General features: G+C 41.4%; 2 protein-coding genes across 8 annotated transcripts in view; one reads left to right on the top strand and one right to left on the bottom strand.

Annotated features, from left to right (window-relative positions):
* The window catches only part of LOC126850654 (uncharacterized), a 54,937-nt gene that overhangs the window by 16,009 nt on the left and 19,064 nt on the right, over window positions 1-19,864 (top strand). Inside the window, exons 3-4 of the mRNA XM_050593864.1 lie at window positions 14,122-14,213; window positions 14,562-14,637. Of these exons, the coding sequence (XP_050449821.1) occupies window positions 14,122-14,213; window positions 14,562-14,637 (168 nt within the window). The remainder of the gene's footprint in view (window positions 1-14,121; window positions 14,214-14,561; window positions 14,638-19,864) is intronic.
* LOC126850635 (RNA-binding protein Musashi homolog 2) overlaps window positions 10,263-19,864 on the bottom strand; it is an 88,175-nt gene continuing 78,573 nt past the window's right edge. For all 7 annotated transcript variants that reach the window (XM_050593826.1, XM_050593825.1, XM_050593829.1 and 4 more), the window contains 2 exons: window positions 13,306-13,546; window positions 10,263-11,645 (listed from right to left, as the gene is read on the bottom strand). In XM_050593826.1, the coding sequence (XP_050449783.1) occupies window positions 10,752-11,645; window positions 13,306-13,546 (1,135 nt within the window). In that variant the 3' untranslated portion in view covers window positions 10,263-10,751. The remainder of the gene's footprint in view (window positions 11,646-13,305; window positions 13,547-19,864) is intronic.

Here is a 19,864-nt window from a genome sequence, read left to right as displayed (position 1 = left end):
ATTGCAATTCTCACCTTGGACAGCTAATCGATTACCTTCTGCCGTGTAAGAAAAAAAAAAGGATCAAAAAATGTTATCGTACTTTCTTCGTAGATGCAATAAATACTTTATTTACAAAGAAATATAAAAAAATATAATATATACGAATCCAAAAATATATCTATAGGAAGTATATAAATTTTCGATTGGAAGAAAAACTTTTATATCGAAACGATAATTAAATGTTTTTGCGTCGCTCATCGATAGAGACGCTTTTCTGATAGAGCGAGAAGTGAGAATCAGTGATTCGAGGGATGGAATATCAGGGGGGATAATCTTTGGCTTTTTTCTCGTACAACGAAAGTACACGCCTACGCGCCTCCAAAAGCTAATAGAACACACATCTACTTTGATATAATGTAGCAAAACTGTACGCGTCGTCCGACTATATGGACACGTATTTATTTATATACGTTAAGGGGAAAGGAATTGGATACGTATTATTTTTACCTGATAGGGGAGAAAATAGGGAAAAGGAAAGATAAGGAGAAAAAAAAAAAAAAAAATCTGGGACAGAGAACGAGACAATGTGAGGAACGTGTATAGCTGCGTATAGCGTAAATCGATTATTTCTGTATTTTCTGTACAGAATTCATACATATTTTTTTTTTTTATAAAACAAAGAAGATTTGTTATATATCGTCGCAATATTTTGGGCGTTAATATTCGCCCTTTTTTTCATTTCAGATTTTAATTCTACATTTATCATATTTATTTGTTGCACTGTAATTTAATTTTTATCAAAGTTTAATTAATACTTTGTTCTGGGCAATTCTTTTTTTTTTTTTAGTTATATAGGATTTAATTAAATTCGCAAAATTTAATTGAATCGTTTTTGTATGATAAAGACAATTTATATATTTATGATGATTTTTCTATACTATTAAAATTTGACAAAATTTTGAAATAAATATGTGAACGATTGGTGATACCTCGTTGCAGCTATATCGTTTTTCAGAAAAGAAGGATGATTCTTTGCTCGCAATCGGTATTAATGTTACAAAAGAGCGAGATGAAAACTAAGTTAACTGCGTTATTTTCACGCAGGAACTAATGGGAATATCAAGAAGGGATGTCAATAAAAATACATCGAAAGATATATCCTTATTTGTCGCTTAGAGTGCGCCAAAGTGGTCTAGCTAAGATGCATGCGCTACAACAAATTCGCCGACTGTTTTAAACCACTTAAGAAGCGTAAGGGAAACGGGAGACATAATTATCAAGATGGCTATCTAGAGAAAAAAAATGAGCGGTATTCTCTGGTTGATCAAAACAGGCATGGGAAAATTTGTTAGAGCAAGCTTTCTCTTCGATCGAGTTTCTTTAATCGTAATGACAATGGGGTTTTGTGCATCACATTGTAAATCGATATGTACAGAACGTTTTGAAGATCATCGCGTGATTGTTTTTATTTTTTTATAATTTTCCCATAATTAACGAATAAAAATTGCTTTTAGAAAGATGAACTTCAAAAACTTCGAAATTATGCATTCGCTTATCAGTGGACTCTAATCGAAAATTTCAAACTTGAAAAATTTAATTACGAAGACGTATAATATTAAAAAAAAAAGAAAAACTATAAAATTATAAAAAAAATGATGATTTTTCTCGTTGTCGTCGCTAAGAGAAAAATCTTAAAAAAGAAGCTATGGTTGAAAGACATCCGACGTTTCCAGAACACTCTGTATAACGTGCATGTCGTAATCCTCTTTACACAGGGAACAGCAAATAAAGCAACAAGTGATATCAAAGTTGAAAGTCGGCCGGCGTTATTGAAGTAAATGTAATATTCTTCTTTACGAGATCCGCGAGAGTTTTTGATATTTTTCATACTTTTGAGGGATACAAACCTCAGAGAGAAAAGTCACGATCGAAATTCCAAGAGAATGCATCTTGGATGAAGCAGTCTAATATTTTAGAGATGCAACGCCGCGAGGAGATAAATTCGTTGAAATAATTTTACATAATTACACCGTCATGCATAAATTTGTATTTTTATTTATTTTTTGTATTTTATTTTTTTTATTTTTATATGTATTTTTTTTTTATTTCGACAGAGTAAAGAACACCGATCGCTTAATCGTCCGATAATCAATGTATAAAATATAGCTTCTGTTTACGGCACATAAGATTTATAAAATTCAAATTTTAATTCTGCAGAAATTATCTTAATTTTACAACTGTTTTTTCTACAAACATAATTTTCATCCCCTTGTTATTCTTGAATCTCTTGACGAGGACGCGACGCGAAATGTGCCACCGAGAGTTTGGACCAACCAGAGTGCGGCTCGAAACGAGCGCCCAGCGGGGTTAACGAGACCATAATTACGATTTAATATTAATTAGCCAATTAGAGTAGGTTGCAACCCCCGCGGGACGCGCGTGTTCTACCGGCGCGTAAAACACAGGTTTCGATTGAGCGTTAGTGATAAGAATTCAAAACAATGATTATTACAAGGAATAGTAATAAAAAGGCCGATATTGTACAATGTGTATATACCAAGTATATATATATATATATATATATACACACACACACATACACACACACACACACACACACACACACATACATACATACATACATATATATATATATATATATATATATATATATATGTATATATGTATATATGTATATATATGTATATGTATATTCGACTAAGTAGATAGTAGGAAGGAACAAATAAACGTGTACATAATAAATGTATATAGAATAGAATAATCAAGTGTGTGTGTGTGTGTGTGTGTGCGTGCGCGCGCGCGCACGCACACACACACACGCACGCACGCACACGCACACATATGTACAGCACTAACGCAATTACTTTTTGCCAACAAGTTAGGCAAGAGAAATACGAGGTTTATCAATAATAAATTACAAGGGGTGGATCGCAAATATGGAGCGGGGATTTCTGGAGAGATCTATAGCTACGAATTTGATTGTGGAAGATGGTGGTAGAGGGTGGGAAGGGGATCAAGTGAGAAAATACAAAGGAGAGATACACAAATAGAGGTTAGCTACAAGTTTTAAACGACTACTTTATTGGCAATTTTTCTAGGCATCAACCTATACTAATTTTACGTTACGTTTTTCGTTTGTGTTGCTGTCGGTTCTTGGCGTGCGCCATCGAGCGTACTCTTGCGTTAACGTCGTATATTTGCCTGTCCACGTGTCTATGTATGCGTGTACGTGTGTGTGCGTGCATTTGTGTGTGTGTGTGTATCGATATGCACGTGTACATCGCGCGCGTGCTCTGACGCCAACGTAATAATAAAAATCATCGTCGGTTAATCGATTTTCTCTTTCTTTTTTCCGATCGAGATATAAGCTCAAAATAAGGGAATCAAGCGGAGCAGAAGGAGGAACTAAACTAAAGGGCAAACAAAACGGAAACGCGAATACGAAATGAAAGAGCTCGACCGTCGCGTTTACATTCGCCACGCGATTACAACTGATCTGGGGAAAGAGAGGGGGGAAAAAAAGAGAAGAGAAAACGAAAGTTAGCGATGGTTTAAATAAACCGAGGGGTGGGGGGGGAGGGGGTGCGAGAGTCGAGCACGAGCTCCCATCATCGATCGTTGCCTGGGTGACTTTACATGGCGAGTCACTCCCTCGCACACCCCCTTCTTCCTACCCACATTTTTCTTTTCTCTCTCTTCTCGAGAAACGATTGGCGATCGGTTTTACGCTCGTTGCGTTTTTATCAATAGCAGCCCAATTATCATCTCCTTTATGGCACGCACGTGTGGCTGGTACTAAGAATCTAATAACGATAACGCACAAAGTAAAACGATAAATAAGAGAACTAATTTAAGAAAATTCGCGATTCGCGGGCACGCACGTGATGCGTCACGTGTCGATATGAATATGAAAAATTGTGTATGTGTGTGTGTGTGTGTGTGTGTGTATGTTATGTATTAATATAAGTGTCGCTAATAATAATGATAATAATCATAATCGTAATAATAATGACAAGCACAATAATGATGCTGATGCGTAATAATAATAATAATAATAATAGTAATCAATGATAATAATAGTAATAATAATAATAATTATGAGATAATGGCGGTAATGATAATGAGTAGTAGTAATAATAGTAATTATGAGATAATGGCGGTAATGATAATGAGTAGTAGTAATAATAGTAATGCGATTCGAGTATCGAGTATCAGCGCTTACGCAATTAAGACGTTGGGAAAGTTAAGGGGGACGTGCGTATGTATTGTACATACATTACACAGTTCGGTTTCGTTTTCCATCTTCCTCTCTCCCTTCTCTCTCTCTCTCTCTCTCTCTCTCTCTCTTTCTTCTCCCTCAGATTCTTTCCCGCATATATGTATATCGATCTTTACTAAAACAATTTCTCGGTTGTTGTCAGTGATGTTTCACAGTCGGGTGGAAGTTGCTTGGAAGTTTGCACGGATCGACGGGAAAATTAAGTAATCAGATCGGGAACCGGAAGTGAAAAGATTGTAAAGCCACTCGCGCTAAGATATTCGAATCTCTTCTCGAAAGTCGTTCACCGAGAAAATATCTCGTCAACAAATGTCGATAATCGATTAAATCTTGCAGGAGAAAACTCCATACGGGGGGCAAAAAAAAAAAAAAAAGATTTAAGTACGTGCTCGTAATATCCGGGATACCTTAATTACCGGCGCGATTAAACGAGAAGATTTGAATCAAGAAAGCGATTTATCGATAAGGAATTATGAGGCTTAAATATTCGAAGAATACACATCAATGATCATTCGACGATCCGTTAGCTTCTCTTTTTTTTTTTTATTTCATTACTTTATTCTTTTCTCTCCTGAACATATTCGAGCAACGACGTACGCTGATCGACGAGAAAGCGGAATCACAAACGAATCGTGATGAGAAAAGCGGAAGACGGGGAGAAAGAGATTTCGGAGGAGAGCCAAAAAGGTGAATGAGACGATTAGGAGGAAAGATATTTCAACCAGCATGCTTCACCTACGTTTCATACACAACTAGTAATGGTTAGAGCGCTCATCAAAAAATACCAGCTACGCTAATAATTACTAACAACATTCGCAATATATATATATATATATATATATATATATATATATATATATATGTATATGAGATACACAAATGTCAGACTTAGATACAAAATATATACACATATATATATATATATATATATATGTATATATGTATGTATGTATATAATGTATGATGTATATATATATACATATATATACTAAGGGATATTATGTGGAATTGGAACAAATTGTGGGTGAGATTGAAAGGGAAGGAGGCCCTGTGCTAATCGGAAGAGAGAGCTGGCTTTCGCCATTTTTTTTTTCCTCCATAATGACAATATTATCTTTGCCACTGAGCAGATATTAGAGATGTAAAAAACGCCAGACAAGGCGAGAGAGAGACTCGATCACAACCCGATATTGATTTTGCCGAAAATCGACGATTTTACACGGCGATGATAATTGCAACAATTAGTCGGAGAACGAAGATACGCGACACAATCCGCGATTCACGGGACGAGATTATCAGCAGACACGAATTCCCAACCCTTTATAGAGCGTATCGATATATAATTGTATTTAATCGCGACTATGTGTCTGGCAATTGCGAAAAGGGAGACCAAAAAAAAAAATGAAAAATATATGTATTTAAGAAAGTATTTTATATTCTCGAAATAGAATAACATTTTGCGTTGATATTAATTAATTTTTCCAAGAAAAGTTATTCTTTACTTCCTGCCCTGTAAAGGGTTGTACGTTATGGACTATAATGGATTAGATCTCGATTATATATGTCGATTATATATGTCATACGATTATGACTTTATACACTTATGATTTATAATTATAATTGCATATTCAAAATGCAGCAATAATTCGCGGAACGAATTGATGTGCGATATTAACTTGTCGCGAGTTTATGCGAAAGCAATATCGGATTGAAAATTTCCTATTACAGCTCATGACGGTTCGCTGATAAGATTGCAAAATCATTACAGAATGCGCTCGATAAAATTATCACCTTTTCTCTCTCTCTCTCTCTCTCTCTCTTGTCGGAATACTGAAACATTTCCGAAATAAACAGATCAGGGACTTTTTGACACTTCGCGACTCGTACGGCTAAATTTATTGCTGAGAAATTTTACGAGTAACCTTCCTTCCTTCTCTCGTCGAGCCGAGATGAGATTAGAGTAAATCGTGCCGTTATTTAACAATACCGGAACAATGCATCGCCGAGTTTTCGAAATACGCGAGGGACAGTCTCCGATTTGCAGTCTCGATGACAATTCGTCCGGAGAATCGCGCTTCCCCGAAACGATTGAGGCTTGTTTTGAAACCCGTAATGAAACATATATATATAGAAACTAAGCGAGGAATATTCTATTCTTGTGATTGGGCTTTTGAAAAAACGGGACAAAGGATTTCGACGAGGTCAACGAAAAATCTCTATGCCGCCGCGAAAATAATTGTCTTCGAATGTGATCCGCAGGACTTAGACTTTATCGTTATCGAAAAAGATTTTTTTTCCATAAAAACTTCGCGATATCGTCGAGTACTCGCCAGCGTCCGTTTTCCTAATTTCTTCGCTCCACAAGGCAACTTTGAAAATAAATACAGTGGAGGACGCGTTCGACGACATCGACTCGAAAGACCTCCTCGGGAAAACATCCCCGAATAGAGCGTCGTCTCTCTTTGTCTCTCTCTCTCTCTCTCTCATCCTTGTGCCGCTCATGCTATCAAAAAAATACTGTAATACTCAAACATATGTTATCGAAATTTTCCATTTTCGCGCCAGATATCCGCGAGCGAGAAAAGAGAGAGAGAGAAAGAATAATGGGAGGAGAGGTATGATGGACCGAAGACGGAGGTGGAAAGCGGGATTCGCACGGGAGTGTCCTATTCATGTGGGGAGAGGTTCGTTAAATACGCACTTATTCCGCACGTTATTGACATACATAGAGAGTTACCGAGAATGTAAACTGCGCCTTGTCAAGCCTTGATCACGTGGTTCGCGTCACTGCCTCCTCGTCATTATTCGTATCGTCCGTTTCTCTGTACGTGCACTTAACGTGTTACTCGTTTCTCTACGTTTTCATTCTTACTTTTGTATAATATCCCCTTAATACGTCATAAATATCACTCGCGAGTTTTGTTGTCCTTAGTATTACGGTGTATGTATATAATTATATTTTTTTTGTTCATATATATATGTATATTAAAGTGTATATATATATATATATATATATATATATATATATATGTATATATATGTAGTATCACTAGAGAATATTACTTGTTTCGGAAGGATCGGATCCTTCCTCAACGCTCTCGGATCCTTCCTTTCTCCGCGGCTCTTTTATTATTATCCAAATCCTTTCGCATCTCGAGAGTATTCGTTTGCATATGTATATATATATATATATCTAGGAGATTATCTCTCTATCGATTACGCGCGCAAATAAGCGCCGACGCATTTTGTATTTTCGTTAATAATACTCGTAATAATAGTGTAGTTTAAAGTTTGAGTCAATCGCTTATTGCTCGAAATTTCTCACATCCTTCATATGACTCCTCGTCGAAGACGCCCCGTGTTCGTCCCGCCGACGATATTCATATTCTTTTTCCTCATCTAAATTCGCTCCGAATTCCAGCCGGAATGGGGAAACTATCGAAAAGTATTTCGCGCTTATATTCGGGATACTCGTCGATACCGATCGACGAAATGAGATCATTTGGGCGACAAATGCCATCCTCTTCCCCCCCCCCTCCCTCCCTCCCGCGCCCGTCCATGCATCGCTCTTACGAACTATCGATAAATGTAACGAAATAAAAAGGAGAGACGCGCAATAGAGAGTAAGGAAAATAAATTAAGCGAATATACCACGTGGCGATAATCTACGGTCGCGTGAAACAACACTTGAAAAGTTTCTTACAGACTAAGAGACACGAAAATCGACGAAAGCGCTTTAACAAATAATTTAAATAATAAAAGAAAAGCAAAAAAGGAGAAAAAAAAAACCGTAAAAGGGACGGGATAGATATCAGTTGAGGGATACTTCGCGTATTTACACGAGAGCTTGACAAGATGACGAATACCAACGTAAATCGTCGCGAAAATATTTAAACGTACTTGTCGCGGCGAGTCGATCTCGGGGCGTATAAACTAAATATCCGTCTCTCTCTCTCTCTCTCTCTCCCCCTCTCTTTCACAAATTCCTTAACAAATATCTTTATAATACCTTCCTCACGAACGCCTTAAACTTTACGCGACTTAAGACTTAATTCCTAATTTATCGCTTGAGTTATACATTGAGCTAATCTCAATCTTGGGTTCCCGTTTCTCGCAGTTTAATTAAACGCACAGTCGCACAAATTCTCTTAAGTATATTTATAAAGATGCGTAATATAATATCTTTTAAGTATCTGTCTCTCTCTCTCTCGCGCGCACATCCAGGGGGAGCCCTCCTCCCCCCCTTGTATTTCTTATTGTTACAAGTTATTCGCTTAAGTATCTATGTCCGCTATCATCAATAATGCTATCTGTGTGTGTGTGTGTGTGTGTGTATATTTAAGATTAACTTAAATAAAACTGTCGACTCGCCCTTTCTTAGGAGCTCATTAAGTAACGCCGACGCCATTCAATCAATTTCTTAACAACTATACAGCGCAATTTGTTTTTGCGCGTGTTACAATCGCGTTAAACTCGTATGTCGCTAAAAGTCTTATTTGTTTGTTTTAATGCGATTTGAATTTAATCAAATTACGTTCGCATGTATATATGTGTGTGTGTGCGTGTGTGTGTGTGTGTGTGTGTGTCGCTAGTCTTATTTAACGCGATGGAGAGCGGAGAAATATTGTCTTCCATTATTTGAAGAAAAATATATGTATATATATATATATGTATATATACGTGTGTATATGTATCTATACATTATACATAGTTATATACGTGTCCCTCTCGTGTTGTTGCTCATGTATATATAATCTCGAGAGAGTCTGCTCGCTCGCGCAAAATGGATTGTATGTGTTGTGTGACCTGTTGCCTCTGGGAAAGCGAGAGACCGCCGAGAAAACCACGAGAAGCACGAGATGCGACGAAGAGGAGGAGATCGTCAAGGATCGTCCATCGTCGAGTCATTGTCGTCGTCATTCCATCGTCGCTCGGACCTCGGAAAAAGACGCGAGAAAGTCAAATGCCTCCCTTCCGTACGTTCGTTTGGCACTTGGGACGCGAATCTAGTCTTTCTAACATTAGTCTTTCGCTAATCGATTCGAGAGATGAGAGTGCCCGAGCGATTGTGTGTTTTACTTTGAAGATTCCCCGGTACAGCAGCGATATTCGGAAGGTCGGCCTGTTTATTTTCTGATTCGATTATTTATTATCTTGTTCCGCATTCGTACTTCCGCTGGTCTCCGGCGAAGGCAACTCGACAATGTATTTTGGCGAAATATGTATATATAATATATATATCATCATCATTATTAAGACGTGAGAAAATGTAAAAAAAAAAAAGAAAAAAGAAAATGGGGCATAACGAGAGGCAAGAAGAGCGGAAATAGGGAGGGAAAACGAGCGAATTTTTTGTCTCGAACTTTGCGTGGCGGAATAAATCGTTTCGCGTCGTTCACCACCTCTCGGTTTTTCTCCTTTTATTGCTTCGTGGCCGAGGAAACGACCATTGGGGGAACAAGTAGGAAACTAAGAGACTATCGCGAACGTCGCTAATGGATCGCGTTAATTAATCGCGGTGATTAACGTAACGGGCGCGGCGACTTAGATAAAGCGCGATTCGTCCAAATCTATATAATGCGTACGCATTAATCTAAATAGGAACCAAAGTGCGTATGGTGAAACGCAATGACTTGTGATGATGAGAAATAATACGAATCGTTACGCGATAACGAAAGACGAAGAGGACTTGAAAGAATAATAATAACGTATGTAATGAGGTTCGTTAGCCTCGATCCTGCGACGCTCGTAAATAAATTAAGTAATTAAAAATTAAGTATGATGTGAGTTTAAGATATGTTCGATTTGGGAAAACGATCGAACAGAATATACGATTACACACGGATGATTCTGATCCTCCGTCCTTCGAGTTTCGCCTCGCACGCCTAATCCTATTTCATTCGCTGGATTTTCATACGTCGAAGAGATCGTTTATTCCCTTGACAATCTTTACTCGAGTACGAATCGATTGAGATTTCCGTTTATTTTTTTTATTTTTTTTTTTTATTTTTTTTTTTTTCCATTGGATCCGTTCCGCTTGTATGCTTTTCCGTGTGTGTATATGTATGTGTGGTATGTGTGTGTGTGTGTGTGTGTGTGTGTGTGTGTGTGTGTGTGTGATTCCATTCCGTAACAAAAGTATCGAAGAACCCATCTCTACTAGCGTCGCTTCCCGGTGATGCGAGAGCGACCGATGAAATGGCGATCGGAAGCATGAAGTCGGAAGTTATCTTCGTCGAGTATTATCATTATCTGGTATATTTTGCAGTGCGAGCGCGGTGGGTCATTTTTCTCCAGAGACACATTGAACTCTCCCGTAATCGAGAGAGATTCTCGAAAGGCGGGTTCGCGAGCCGCGATCATCAACCTCGGGAAGAACGAACACGTGGATTCCTTTCTCTCTCTCTCTTTCTTTCTCGTCGCTGGATCACCAAGGTCGCGGCAGCTGTATCGTGTCGATGTCTCCTCTTTAAACGTACATTCCCATCCCGTAGACGGAACCCCAGTCGACGCCCTGGAAGCTCGACATGTCGACGTTGGTGAGCGAGTAGCCCTGATAGGGATTGCCTTGCGCGGCGGCGGCGGCGGCCGGTGACGACGCCACCGCAGCTGCCGCGGCCGCAGCCGCGGCCGCACCCGGTGTCGGTGCTGGTGCCGCGGGTGCGGTCGGCGCCGCGGCGGCCGCGGCCGCCGCTACCGCCGCGGCCGGTATCGGATACGGCGCGTATCGATACGCCGAGAGGGCCGGATAACCGCCGGTGGCGGCGAACAGCTTGCCGTAACCCGCTACCGCGTTCTGCACCTGCGCCGCCGCTGCCGCAGCTGCGGCCGCCTGCACCTGCGCGGCCTGCGCCTGCGCGGCCACCAGCTGCGAGGCGGCCGCGGCGACCGGCAGCGGCGGTTGTGGCGCGAGCCGCACGCCGAGGGCACCCAGAACCACCCGTTTGCCGAGGGCGAGAGCGCCCGGTTGTACCGCCTCCTTGGGCTGCGCCTTCTTGCACTCGACCTTCTTGTTCTTGATGGTGTGGAAGTGTATCTCGCACACGCGGTCGACGACGTCCTCGTTCTCGAACGTCACGAAGCCGAAGCCGCGGTGGCGCTTAGTCTGCTGATCCATCAGCATCACCGTCTCCTCCACCTTGCCGAATTGATTGAAGTAGGCCTTGACCTCGTCGCTGCTCGTGTCCTGACTCACACCGCCCACGAAGATCTTCTTGGTGCGATTGGCCTGTTTCGCGCGATTCTTCGGCGTCGCGTGCTTCGGATCGATCTTCTTGCCGTCCAGGGTGTGGATGGGACACTTGAGAACTTTGTCGACGCTGCCGGGCTCGGCGAACGTGATGAAGCCGAAACCGCGGCTACGCTGCAACCGAACAAGCCGAGAACCGGCACGATGCACATGGACCGTCTGTCTATTGCGTCTCGCCTCTATTTCCTGCAACTGTTTCTCTCTCGATCTCGCGATCAAACAACGCTCCGACATCCGACTCATCGAGGGGAGGGGATATACCGCCGCGTCTATCTTCACCTTCGCTCGACTTATCGCAAGACTGACGACTTTAGGATGAGTTTTCGTGACCACGTGAAAAATCATTTCGCGATCCAGACGCGTTAACATATCAAAGCTAAATTTTTTATTTACTATTAAAAATAAATAATAAAGTATTATTAATTATTTTCATAAATAATTAATTATGCATTTGTCTATTTTTAATTCACTCTAGAATGATCACCAAAACTGATCCGTTCATCTTCTCCTAACGTATCGGTATTCGATCCGAATGTAAGATCGCTTCCTGATTTAATGCAAAATTATCCTCATTTTTTTTTTTTTATCCTGTCGTTGGTGATCTCGTAGCTCTTGTTATAAACGGTTAACTAGTGCTACCAAACTACCATTTGCATGCAAGACTGTCCAAGCCAATGTTTAAGACAAACATTCTAATGTTACGTGAAACAAAGACTGCGATAAGACTCAAATCCATTACGAACGTTAAGGAGCTACTAATTATTTATATGTATATATACACATATACATGTATATATATACGTATTACATTTTTCTCTGCCCCACCCTCTCGTACGCGAAATCTCCGTTATTCTACCCGCATTCGACATTTTCTCCCGCCTGCAAATCCGATAAGAAAAATGGAAAAAAAAAGAAAAAAAAGGAGCAAAAAAAGACTGCTGCCTTTCCCCACCTTCTTTTAATATTAATGCGATTAATAATACCTAATACAATCTACTCTTTTCTCTTGATACTTTAATATCAGCAATTAATTACACCGATTAGTACAACTTCTCATCTACTACGGTCTACTACGTATATATATATATATATATATATATATATATATATATATATATATATATAGTTTCGTGCAAAAAGTGGAAGGAGAGATTGCTTGGTGCATCGAATCCTGTCGAGGTAAAAACTCCTTTCTCTCGCGACTTCTTCGCGGCCGTATCCCGCGATGCATGAGAGTCGGGGTGGGCCCGAAAAATCCTTCACGGCAAAATCGACTGGCGCGGCATAAAAACGCGATTTGGAAACGCGTGGGCGACTTGCGTACGAGGCTGTTTTTTTTTTTTTTTCGTAATAACTGAATAATGCAAACTTAATCTCGAAAGCAATGAGCATTCCGTTATCAATCATCGAGCATTATCCTGAGTACATTCAAATGTACTCTCGGAAATAGGACGTCTCTCCATGCGTGTAAATTGTTCTATGAGTCATTTAAAATTCTCTGATAAATATTAAATAAATTTAAAAATATAATAATTCTCTCTTAAAAAAAAAAAAAAAAAGTTGCTCATATAAATTGTTCACGAATGATAATGTTGAGAATGCTTACATCCTCTCAATCGGCATGACCTTGAAATATTTGACGCGATCAATGAAGATGTTAATCGGGCATTAGCGGCGAGTCAAGTGTCAAACAGCCTCGTACGACAAGACAATAAAATCGTAATTGATCGGGCGAGCAAGCCGAAAGTTATGCTCAGGAGGTAGGTAGACCGACCTGTGTGACCGGATCCTTCATGATGAGAACGTCAGTGACGGTGCCAAACATGCCAAAGTATTCCCGCAGCTTTTCGCTGCTCGTCTGCCAAGAGAGACCGCCTACGAAGAGCTTGCCCGGCGCCGGGTCGCCGCCGTTCGGCGTACTCCTGCCGGAGCTGCCCGAGTGGCTACCGTTTATCGGCACCAGCGTGCTGTGGAAGTCGTGCTCGATCGCGCCGTTCGTCGCCTCCATGCCGGCGCTGTAAACAATCAAAGATAGATCGATCATTAGAGAGAGAGAGACACAAGTCGCGAAATTATAAGGCTTTGAATAGAATAGCGCGTGGAGCTTCAAACGAACTTGCAAAACTTTAAATGCATTTTTCTCAAAACATTCTTTTCAAAGTTGAAGTAACAGATATCTTGAATATTAAAAAAACTAACGTACTGATAGAAACATATGCAAAACGCTAAAAAATCGATTTTTCATATTTAAAAAAAAAAAATTATTAATTTTTCATACTACTAGAATAGACTAGGTCCTTAATTTTACAGAAACATTTGCAATGTACTTCTACTATTTTTTTCTATTTCGCATAACAAACATTTCAGATCGTATATCCCTCCCTCAATTTTATGCAAAGATTTCCGCTTAATTTAGCAAAGCACTTGCGTTAATAATTGACGTGAAAACTAAACAATATTCGTGCACGATTACATCGCATTGTACTATTTAGCAACATTAGTTTGTGAGATAAGTGTTTGTGCGATAAGCATCTGACAAATATCGACTTTGTTAAGAGTTTGTGCGCTAACATATTTTTTTCTATTTCAGTTAATACCGCTCGCATTTTTGACAGTTTGGTCGTCGGCCACCATATGTTTCTGGACATATCATAGACTCTTCATTTCCACGATTGACGTTCAGTAAGTTTCTTATAGTGCTTTTCAACTATCAAGTTTTCTTTCACGCTAAAGTAAAACGACGAACGTTTTTTACATTCAATTCCATCAAATTATTAATTTTTATTTATATGAAATATTAATTTTATTTATAACGATAATACGTTAATGTTACTGTGTCTGCCGAGAGAGCCAACGGCCGTGGAACTCTGTTTTACATCCGCTAACTTTTACTTGCGCTGTGAAAAAAAAAACGCGAATAAATTTCGTAATGAAAATGAGAGCGCGACCGGTTACGGAAAACAATAACGTGACTCCTTCGTATTAATTCTTCCGTTAAATAAGCGCAAAATAGAATTTTTCGTCTTTTAGGATGACCCAGTACGCGAGATACGAGATTCCTTCCGTACCGAAATTTTTCGATCTGCGAAATCCACGTTCTTTAAAGGTAAGTTGTCTATTATTTATTCATTATTTATTCGGTTTTTTTATTCATGATGTCAAAAAAACTTCAAAAAATGTTTCTTTTTATATTAAAAAAAATATATATATATTTTTATATTAAATAGATTTTTTTATAATAATCAAAAATTTTAGAAAAATATTTCTGACATTATTATAAATAGAAAAAAATTCTATTTCGTAACATAAGATCCCTATACACACACGCACTCTTCTACTTTCGTCCAAGCAACGAATAATCGATAATCTCATAAAAAAAAATATATATATCTCGTTTCTTACAATATCAGTAAATGTTCGATTAATCATTATGGCTCCGAGAATACGCTTATTTATTACATGTAATTATCAGAGACACGAACGCCGATATCTGATTAATTATTGCACGAGATGCAAAGTATTTAATTGATTAATAAAAAGCAAAATAGATAATTGATACGTGTCCTGCATATTTTTCAAACGGAGCGGGGAGAGACAATTCTGACGACAATACCTTTATTGTCCCCTTAACCTGTATTAATTATTTTTACAGTTATATTGATTATCGCGTTATCGTTGCCTTGCCTACTACGTCCGTTTATATTTGACGTCGCTAAATAATTCACGTTACTGCGTTTCGCGAATGTCCGGCAGCTGTAAAATCGCGCCGAAAAATCTCCCTACGAATATGTTTTACTTCGAGAGCAGATATCTTTTCCTGTAAATTGCAAAAATCGTGCGCAAAATTAGTCGAATGGAACGACTTTATCTTTTGCGTTATATACGCAATGACAAATATCATTAAACATGTCACGTTGCTGCCATAAGCATAAGCCATAAAGCGAGAGACAATCCTCGCGGATATCTCGCGCGCGCGTTCGGATGGATGGTACACATCCTGCTTTCTCGGTCAGAGAACTCATATCGTATAGAGAGCGGGCGTAACAAACCGATACCGCCACCCAAGGTGGTGGTCGGATGTCGCAAGAGAGATACGCAAAACGTAACTAAGAGAGAAACTCCACGGTCGTTTCGTCCGTATATCTAACCGGAGATATATATATCGTCGCGATGCCTTTTCCCTCAGGATCCACACAACGCGTCGTACATTCACCAGCACGGACGGCGGTGGTCGTACGGCGGGTGTACGCGAGGTCGGCGGAGGTGGATGAGATGAGTAGCAGGAAGAGAGGAAGAGAGAGAGAGAGAGAGAGAAATAGTTGCGCGTTAGCCCGGTTCGGATATATCGCCGCGAGCGGCATGGTCGACATGCGCGCTGCAAAGGGGATATTGCGGGGATGTCGGACGAGCGGGAGGATTGGAGCAAGACGGAGAAGGCGCGGCAGAGGCGAAGCGGAAGGTTGCGGCGAGAAAGAGAGAGACAGAGGAGGGGAGAGCCGGGGGTCGAAGCGAAACGAGCGAGTCGTTTGGGGTTGGGAGTGGCGGCGCGACGGAGGGATGAAGCGGCAGAGTGAGGGAGGGAGAGAGAAGGGTCGACGCCGAAGCGAGAACAGCTGGTGGATCAATACCACCCATCCCTCCGCGAGCGCGCGGATCCTCTCGCTGCGTGTGGTGCTCGGCGGCTCTCCGCTCGGCTCGGCTCGGCTCGGCACGGCTCGGTCGTGTTGTCGGCCATCCCCCTTTCGCGATCCCGCTTCTTTCCTCTCTCTCTCTCGTCCACCCTCCCCCTCCCCCCGCAATACCTAACTGCTCCGCGAAAGCTCCGTGATCGGCCTCGGCGCGAAAACGTCTTACGACGCCGTACGTCGCCAGGTCCTCCTCGTTTCCTTTTTCTCGCCTTTCTTCTGACTGTGATTATTAAACTCCTTTCTTTTCCCTCATTCCCTCTTCATTTCCTTTAGTCGTACTTCATGAAAGACATTTATTGCTGTCGATATCGGAAAATTCCTGCAGTTTTTTTTTTTTTTTTCTTTTTTCTTTTCTAGATCTGCGAGAAAGATGCAGGTCGGAGAAAAACGGGCTTCAGAAACGCGATATATCGAGCTTGCGTTTTTCCCTGCAATTTATCGTCAAATGACACTTGTCTCTTAAAATGTCATTTCTCAAGACGGGAGATGTTTTTCGTGATGCGATTCGTTGTCAGACCCGTATCATTGATCTTTTTAGAGCCTTTTTCCGCGATTTTAATGTCTTTCGCGCTCTCTCACTAAACGACATCCATGCATTTTGCTTGCTCTCGTTATCGGATCGTTACCTCGTTATTTTCGCACCGTGAGAATTTAAACTCGCTATTGCAAGATAATAATTTCGCAGAGTTGAGCAGATTTAATTTTCCCATTGTATGCTTTGCGGTTATCGAATGTCGCGAAATTGAGATATCAGATCCCGTAAACTAAGATTAAAAAAAAACGTTTAACGCGGCTCGAGTGAAACGCGATTGAGCAATCAGCTGGCGTGATGCGGGTCGTTGATTGTTTAATCAAGCCGCGTCTGTTATCGAGAAATCGGTATACAACATATATATTCATCCGGATAAATGTCGTTCCCGCGGGATAATATGTGATCGTAGCTTGTTCGATGAAGTCCATCAAACGCGTTATCAAATTCACAAATGTCCACAACGCGACCAAGCAAACAAGTATTCTATTTCTCCTCCTTTTTCCAACGATGACCTCGATCGTCTTACACATTTTCACGACAAGGACAAAGCGTACAGGTGTAAAAGCAAACGACAAAGACAAAAAAGGCATAGAGAAAGAAAAAATAAAGACAAAAGAGAGAGAGAGAGAGAGAGAGAGAGAGAGAGAGAGAGAGAGAGAGAGAGGTAATGCATACGCGCGCACACACACACACACACACACACACACACACACATACGGGAGAGCCGGACAGAGGGGATAGTGGCGGTTGGCATAGTAAAAGAGCGTGTTGTAGTTTCAGTATTTTCAGTATCGCCAGACATCCCAGCAGTAGCAGTCTCCACATACATCCCAGCAACGTCGAGGGGTCGTACTCTCGGTTCCCCTCTCGCGCTATTCTTCTCCGCGCCCTGAACCCTCTCCCACCCCTACATAGATACACATACGAATACACGCATATACATATAAATGTACGCGCAAGTTTGCTCTCCGTCTCTCGCGCATGCGTGTATATGCACGTACACGCGAGCGAGAGTCATATCGAAGACGAAGGGGTGCGAGTTTCCCCTCCCCCAACGGTAGAGGAGAGGCTCGAAGAGCCCCGGTCCTAGTGGGGGTGGATAGACGGGGAGAGGGTGCGGAGGCGCCGCCGCCACCGAGCGACGCAGTGCCGTCGGGACGCTCGACCGAATGATACGGCCTTCGCAAAGGGGTTGTTTTTCGCCGGCCGCCATATCTCGCTCGGCAACTCGCTCGACCCGGTCGCAGCCGAGAACCCACCACCGCGGGAAGAGGAAAGAGGGAGTATAGGATAGGGAGAGAGAAAGAGAAAGAGAGAGAGAGAGAGAGAGAGAGAAAGAGCACCAAAGAAGACCGCGATTGAGGAAGGAAGATATCCGGCGAGAAATCAGCCCATCGGCCGGGGATATTGTCCTGTCACAGCAGTACGCCTTTAAAGAGTTACTGGTGTGATGGGACATTGTCCTCGTCCAGGTGGTCCACTTCCCACTTTCTTCATCGTCATCGATTCTCATTAATGATACAGAATGTGAAAGAGTGTCTCGGTTATACATATATACATATATATATATATATATATATATATATATATATATATACACACACATATATACATGTCAATCGGTGTCGCGCTTCACGACATTCGACGTGGTCACAGGGAAAGGGCGGAGAGGGTGAAGAACCCAGTGGGGCGACACGGACGAGGGATTTTACAAACGACGATGATGACGACGACGACGACGACGGTGGTGAATTATCGCGATGGAAACGCCCGGATCCAACCCTATTGTGCCACGTCGCCTCGATATTTCTCAAAGGAAAGATTAGGAAAGAGTGGCAGGTCGACTCTTATGGTGGAGCCAGCGTGGATACGCCATGGTACGAGCGATGGTGTTTCCAGTCGATAAAGCAGCCTCCGAGAGGCGCGGCTCTGCTCGCCACCGTGGTCGATTGAAGGATTCTCTTTTCTCGTCGCCAGCTCTCTTCATCTCTCGTCGATGCAGCTTCTTTTTTTTTTTTCCTCCTTCCCTCTGAAGGCAGCAATTGCTGTCGAAGGAGCAGCGAGACTATCCTCGAGAATGCCCGATGTCGCAGGTGGATCTGTTCAACCTGTTCAAGAATAACAAATCACGGGAACTCGGAATGACAGAGGCATTCCGTTATCGGGACGCATCTACGTTGTGCCTATAGCCCGCAAAATGGCCGGAGCGCGTCCGCGGATATTCCTGCGCGTTATCGTCGCGCAGTGATCCCCCCCTCGCTCGTCGAGTAATAACGTATCGTGTGTGAAAAAAAAAATCGTTGCGAGCCCCCCCCCCCTCACGCCCTCTCCCCCGAACGCGCTTCGGAAATTTTCGACCGTCACATTGATCATCGGCGTAAAAAAAATTTTGATTGAAAGTCGAAACCGGAGAAAGGTCATAAGTTATTGTAATATAGTTTCGGTGGAGGTCGAATATGTCTACTCGCCTCGTGCGAGATCGATATCCAAATAGACAGAGAACTCACGACTGGCTTAGTGACTCGCGTAAAAAATTTACGAGAAATTGACTTAAAAAAAAAAAAAACAAGGATAATAATGTAAAATTCATCAAAATTTATTTTTACGATTGTTAAGCGTGTTATATTTTCTGTCTCTGTCTTCTGTTATGCTCGCGATACTCTTCGCTACTAATTACGATTAAAAGGCAGCGCAGCCTATAGTTCGCCCGTAGTTGTTTATCTTCTTCTATTAATTCCGCGCCTACAATAATCGCGCGGCCATTTACTGAAGTAATGAATCGGCCTTGTTTCCGTTTACGACTTAGCACACGGAATTAGAGCGACGCTACGAAGGGGTGGCAGCAACGGGGTCGATGAAAAGGTTGACGTTAGGTTGAGGTCGATTGGTAGACCTTCCATCTTTTCTCCTCCTCCCTTGTGTCTCTCTTTCTTCTGCTTATTATCCTTTTTTTTTCTTCCTCTCAACTGAATTATTTTGATGAGGAGAAGTGCTGGTTTTTATCGAAGCGGTCTCTCTCTTCGATCCGTAGTTTTTCTAAAGTCCGTAGACTATTTATTCTCAAAGTGTCTCAGAATTGCTTGATAGCAGCATAGAAAAATAAATTCATGAAT

This window comes from Cataglyphis hispanica, chromosome 6 (assembly GCF_021464435.1).
Source record: "Cataglyphis hispanica isolate Lineage 1 chromosome 6, ULB_Chis1_1.0, whole genome shotgun sequence".
NCBI classification, from domain to species: Eukaryota; Metazoa; Arthropoda; class Insecta; order Hymenoptera; family Formicidae; genus Cataglyphis; species Cataglyphis hispanica.
This window is presented reverse-complemented; position numbering and strand designations above follow the sequence as displayed.